General features: G+C 51.7%; 1 protein-coding gene across 1 annotated transcript in view; it reads left to right on the top strand.

Moving 5' to 3' along the window:
- The window catches only part of PDLIM1 (PDZ and LIM domain 1), a 38,030-nt gene extending 33,961 nt beyond the window's left edge, over nucleotides 1–4,069 (top strand). The window contains exons 6-7 of the mRNA XM_021398294.1: nucleotides 1,622–1,739; nucleotides 3,249–4,069. Coding sequence (XP_021253969.1) covers nucleotides 1,622–1,739; nucleotides 3,249–3,435 — 305 coding nt within the window. The 3' untranslated portion in view covers nucleotides 3,436–4,069. The remainder of the gene's footprint in view (nucleotides 1–1,621; nucleotides 1,740–3,248) is intronic.

Raw genomic sequence — 6,439 nt, 5'->3', positions numbered from 1 at the left:
CTTGTGAGCAGCAGCAGGGAGCTGTCATCTCCCCAGCCATGGCTGGTCCTTGGGGCATCGCCAGCAGCATGGACTGTGCTGATCCACACCAGCTGGAAGGACAGGGTCTGCGCCTGGGCGCTGGTGTGAGGAAGCATGACGGCTGCTCTCTGTTTAGACTTGAGCCTGCATGCTGAGGCTTAGGGTGTTTCAGAGATTGGAACAGGTTATGTTTCCTTGGGCATTTTGTTAAGCCGATTCCTTTAGAGATTTAAAAATGTGCTGTCAGTGTTACTGATATGAACAAACTGCTGTTCAAAGCAGAGGGAGCAAGTGGGGGGGGATAGGGTAGAGACTGAAAATGTGATTTGCTGTTTCCTTCCCAGCAAGGGTCACTACCAGCAATGGGGATAGAAGCCAGGTGCTTCCTGGTGTGATTGTGGGGTCCATGGGCTTCTGTCCCCATTAGGGCACCTCACACTCAGAACTGAGCTGGTGCAAGCCCCTGAGCTAAATGCCAACGTGTATGAGAGCTTTAAGCTCGATCTGGAGTGCACTGTGTGTGTCTGTGTAACACAGTGTGGTGGCACTCAGGCTGGGTGACAGTGAGGTGGGGTGGGCAGTGCCCAAGCTTTTTCCCTCAGTTCTCTGCCTGTGGTGCTGCCTTGGGCTGTGAAATGTCCCAGACCTCACTGCTCACCAGGGTGAGCCTCTCCAGGGTTCTTCCTCCACTCCACAAAGATCAGCGGGTGTACTTTAATGTTGGCTTGGCAATAGTTAGAAGGGTTTTGTGCCACCTCAGAAGGTTGGGGGAGGCTGACGTGTCTGCTCACCAGCCTCCTCTGGTCCCAGTGAGATATCATGGCAATCTGCATCCCTTCTTCCCCTCTTGCCTGGTACTGAACCTCTTGCAAAAGTCACATAGATAAAGCTAGTTGTATCAATGGTATCATTTTGTTAGAGGCTTCCTTTTCACTGCAGATATTTAAAGGCTTGCCTCCTATCCAGCGTCTAGGATCCACTACTTTTGTAGGCTTCCAGCTGTCTCCTTTGAAGGTCCTGCAATTGGGAGGTACTGTCATCCCTGGAGCAGGCCATGTGCCCCATGTCCCTGCAACGAGTTTGCTAACTAAATCCTTCAGGAGCTGTGAGGGGAGCACAACACCCTACACCAGACAGCAGAGGAGAAAAGGCTTTGACTGCCTTATTGACTGCCGGGACACCCACTTCCTCTTTCTGAACCCAAATCTAGCCATCAGCTTGACTTTGAGTGTGTGCTCAGGACATGGCAAGCAGGCTCTGATGCTTCTGAGGCTGGGGCTGAGACTTTGCTTTGCTTTGAACCTCTGTGCATGCAAGATGTGTTAGCCAATATCTGATGGGCTTTTAAGATGAGAAAGGGCAGTATCTCACCTTAGGGCCCATCATCTCAGGCCCTGGGTTTCCCGAGCCAGGCTCAGCTGTGTCCCTTCTCACCCTCCTCCCTGCACACCCTAAGTCCCTGCCTCCTTCCCATGCATGAGTCTTTGCCTCAAAGCTGATGTTGAAGGACATCACCCCTCCCTAGCAGAGCTTCTGCTTGGGAGAAGAGCCTAGAGCCACGCATCTCACATGCTCTGAAGCATTCTCCTTCCACCCCCAGGAGACCCCAGCAAACCATCTGGATTTAGGAGCGTCAAGGCTCCCACCACAAAGGTGGCCTCATCGATTGGGAATGCTCAGAAGCTGCCCATGTGTGACAAGTGTGGATCTGGCATTGTGTAAGTAAGCCTGTCCCCAGGGCAAGCAGCCTGTGCACCCAGGGTCCAGCCCAGCACGTGTGTTCACACCAGCTTTGGTAGCGCTCACCCTGCAAACCCCACAGTGAGGCAGGAATTGGGTTTCCCTCTACTGTCCCATGTCAAAGCAAGTCCCTGTGAGACAGCCCCAGTGCTGTTGTGGCTGCAGTGGTTTGCTTCCAACCAGAAATCTGTTAATAGCACTCAGAGGTAAAGTGGACTTTCCATTCAGGGCCAAGGTATTTAATGATTTCCATGTCCTGATGCTCCCAGCCATGCAGCAGTGTCCTGCCCTTGCAGTCAGAGGCAGTGGGCTTGGAGAGCTGCCTTCTGCTCCTGCTCTGCTGCAATACCACACATCTCCACTGTGTCTGTGCAGAATTAATTTTTGTTGTTTTTGTGGGGTATGTCTGACTTCTAGCACAGCAAGAGCTAGAAGCAGAGCTGCTGTGCTAGCACAAGTGAACCAACTCATGTCTTTGATACACTCTGGGGTTTCTCAGCCATATGTTCCTCTACCCTCACTTCCTACTTACCCTTCACTCTCCTGCAACCCACTTAGCTCCAGGGTGTGGGTGCTAGATGACCACCTGCACTGTTGTGGAAGAACTCAGATTCCTCCCATGCGCTGTGTATTGCACCACTGTGAGACCCAGCACCCTGCAATTGCGTGGGCCTGGCACGCTCCATCACCAGGGACTGGAAGAGCAGTTACAGAGGCAAGCCATAGGCTGTAAATTTGAATCAGAGACAAACCATACAATTACTCTGCCAGCCAGGTAAAGCGGGAGAGAAAGCGCAGGACTGTGAATAGCTCTAAAAACTAATGAATGATGGAAAATAGCTGCTGGAACAAAATTACGCTGCTGGCAACTTGTTGTGCTGCTGTTGCTGGTAGTTTGCAAGTTGCTGTGTAGTTGTTCTTATATTTGTTGGGTCAGTCTGTGAAGGTTTCCAGCCAGAGCTTGCCCATGCTGTGTGGGACAGCAAGTCAGAGAGCAGAGCCAGGATTGGGTTGGCCTGCCTCTGCTCTGAGCAGGCAGTCCTGAGCAGAGGGCAGTGGCTAGCTGTCCCCCTCTGGTGGTGGTGGCAGCCAATTCCAGATGTGGTCTAGAATCCAGTTGTTTGGGACCTACCTGGAGCTTGCACCCCACCCGATGGTCAGGCTGATCCTGTCATTTCTCCCTGGGCCTTTGAAGGCTGTTGGTTGCCTTCTGCTGTTGGCTATCACGGCCAGCGCAGTGCTTAATACTGCGACAGGCACATGGACTGACCCTGTGGAATTTCGGAGGCCCTTGCAAGGACATGCTTCCCAGAGGAGGCTTTGTGTGGCTCTTCCTGTGCTGTCAGCACCTGGGCAGAGGTGAGGCCTACACTGTGGGGAAGTGGTCCACCGGGGGGGGACACTGAGGTGCAGGCTGGATGGTGGGGCAGCTGGGCCGGGGGTGGCATTGGCAGACACCTGGTGCTGAGTGCTGGTTCCTTCCCCAGAGGGGTGTTTGTGAAGATTCGCGACAAACAGCGTCACCCTGAGTGCTACGTGTGCAGTGACTGCGGCACCAACCTCAAGCAGAAAGGACATTTCTTCGTGGAAGATCAAATCTACTGCGAGAAGCACGCGCGGGAGCGGGTGGTGCCCCCAGAGGGCTACGAGGTGGTCACCGTCTTCCCAAAGTAGCCTGTGCTGCAGAGGGGTCAGCGTGGATGGTTTCTCTTCTGCTGCTCTTGTTGGAAAGCGTTGCCTTGCCCAATCTCGTTTGCAATAAGAAGGCATGCTAGGCATGGCTTTGAATTTCCTTGCCACATGAATCCTCCGTCTGTTCACGCAAGGTGTCACTAATCATTCAACGTTCTTTTTGTCTTCTTTTTCACTTTTTTTTTTTTTTTTTTTAATACATGGATTATAATTTTTTCCCCTCCTCCTTTGTGCTGCCAATTGCACAGGAAAATCAGAGGCCAGGGTCAGATCACAGCTCTCCTGTATCCCAGTTGTTTGCCTTCTGTTTACATGCAATAAATGGGGTGACTCCAATAGGCACGTGTCCATTTTCTCCCAGACTGGGCCTCCTGGGTGCCCAGCGTGTGACGGTGCTGCCCTGGGGAGCAGCGGGAGGGAATCACCAAATTGGGCACAACAGGCTCATGTGACAAGCAGCTGTTGCAGGCTGGCACAGGGCAAAGGCCAGACCCCCTGGCTGTGCTTGCTTCTCTCTTCAGGCATCCTGGATGCTGCCTTTCCAGAAATGAATAAACAATCCACTAAAACATCCCAACCCTCTCTGGAAGTAAAGCTGACCTATCACTTGAGACTATTTCTGCCTCTTCTGCTTTTTGGTGGGCTGGGAACAGGAATAACGAACAACTCTAACTATATTTAGCTCCTCTTCTCAGGCTCCTTCTATGAGCAAGAGTGCTGTTGGAATAGCTCCGCTGGCATTCTCGTCTGGCTCATCCCAGGGGAAAGCCCAGCTCCTTCGGCCTGTTCACATGCACACACACACCTCCTGCTACCGAGTAGCTTTTATTTTTCAAGGTGAGAGTGTGATTTGGGGTGTTTTCTTTTTTCTGGCCTGCATGTGTGACACCCCCTCCTTGCTGATGCTGCTCCCCTCCCCTCCACAGCACATTTTCCCAGGGTGATAATCTCTGCTGCAGCACTGTCCAGTGCAGGCAGGCTGGGCTGGAGCCTGGTCGGTCACAGCATTGCCCTCCCGGGTGCTGCTGGCTGTTAAGAGCAGGGCACTGTCCTAGTGTTCACTAAGTGCTGCTCACATGTATGGTAACAGCATGGCCATTTGGCTCAGGTCCCATGGAAGGCTGTGGCTAACAGGTATTATCAGTGGGCCAGGAAGGGTTTGTCGCACAGACGGTTGATTTGGGGTTATAAAAAAAAAAAAGGCAATCACGAACCTCTCATCTATGTGTGAAACACATTACTTTTCAAGGCTGTTTTGAGTGCACAAGTGTCAGTGCAGGGACTTTAACCCTGCCAGTACCTGGCAGCACTGGGGATTCCCAGTCTTACCCAAGTCTGCATCCCCATCAGCAGCTGTCCAACTGCGGCTGCCCCAGGCACTGCAAGCTCCCTGTTGCCTATTTTCTCAGTGGGCTCCTGGCCACACACCACCTGTGTTTGCTTAGCAGGGAGCAAATGCTGGCCTCACACTCCACCTGTGTGTGCTGTACATCAACACCAGCAACTGGGCGTTGCTGGCTGTGCAGTCACTAAGTCAGTCTTCCCACACCATGTAACAGCCACCAGCAGAACGTGGCCAGCTTCAGCTCTTGCATCAATAGGTCAGGAGAGAAGAGCCTCTGCCATGCCTGGTATTTCCCCAGCCCCAACTCCTTGCTGTAAACAGACAACAAGTTTTGCTTTGTCTCAGCCTTTATCGCTCAGTCAAGCTCCTGCAGTGAGGGCTGGCAGCACTGCTGGGAAAACACTGATTGTGGGGGCTTGACGCACTAGCCGGGAACTACAAAAGGTTTGTGGCCCAGTGCTGGAAGCGGAGGCTTCTAATGCAGATACCAGTGTTGACCCAATTTATTACTATGGGAACAGGCTCACCAAGGCAAGTTGCATTCATTGCTCAGGGAGGACTTTGCTCTCTGGCTGCTATAGTTCACTGGTAAAAGGAATGCGCTAGGTTTTTATGAAGCAGTCCAAAATATTTGGCAACTGTAATGTTCACTGTAATCTGCAAATTCCCCTTGAGTTTAGCAGTTGGCATCTGGAGTTTGTAAACAATAACAAATTAGGAAAAGTGGGAGTCAGGTCCACAACAGTGCTGAGCTGCCCACACAGGAACAATAAAAACAAACTAAGAAATAAGAAACTTTCACTCGCCCCGTTGAAGAGGGTCGGGCAGTTCGAGCAAGCATCCTCCCACAGAGAGCCTGGCTCATGTGGGGACACAGCATGGGACAAAGCAGTCTCACTTTTAACACAGACTTACTTGGGATTTTGGTTATGGCCTCTCCCTGCCACTGCAGCATCTGCCCTTTCTGGGCACATAATAAATTCTGCGTATCTACACACCGTAGTAACAAGCATACTGAGATCCCAGCCTTCTTCCCCTGTGTTTGGTCTCAACTCCAGCATCCCCCCGGTCACTCTCAATAGGAGGAGCAATAGTTGAGTGTGTTTAGGTGCAGGATGTGACAAGTAACACTGCTTCCACATGACCAGGTCAAACCTACGCTTCAAGAATTTGTCTATCAAGCTTCCCTCTGACGGTCAGTCAAGGGGACTTTACTTCACCCCAAACCATTTAAAACTGTTAGCCTCAATCATCCCCTCCCCTGCCTAGTGGCCATTTCCTCAGGTCCTATTTGTTGCCTGGGAGAAGAGGCCAACACCCTCCTCATCCTAATCTCCCTTTAGGACGTTGTAGAGTGTGATGAGGTCTCCCCTCAGCCTCCTCTTCTCCAGACTGAACAATCCCAGCTCCCTCAGCTGCTCCTCATAAGGCCTGTGCTCCAGACCCCTCACCGGTTTCGTTGCCCTCCTCTGCACATGTTCCAGGGTTGTGTTGTCTTTCTTGTAGTGAGGGGCCCAAAATTGAACTCAGTAAAGTGTTCACTGTAATGGTTTAAGGGGTAACAAGTATGAAAACTGTTCGTCACTGCAGGCTTAAGAAATGCAAGGTCATGCCAAGAAAATACTGTGTGCTTTGACCAAC

The sequence above is a fragment of the Numida meleagris genome, chromosome 5 (genome assembly GCF_002078875.1).
Source record: "Numida meleagris isolate 19003 breed g44 Domestic line chromosome 5, NumMel1.0, whole genome shotgun sequence".
In the NCBI taxonomy this organism is placed as follows: Eukaryota; Metazoa; Chordata; class Aves; order Galliformes; family Numididae; genus Numida; species Numida meleagris.
The sequence above is the reverse complement of the archived record's forward strand: the minus strand, read 5'-3'. Positions and strand labels throughout refer to the sequence as shown.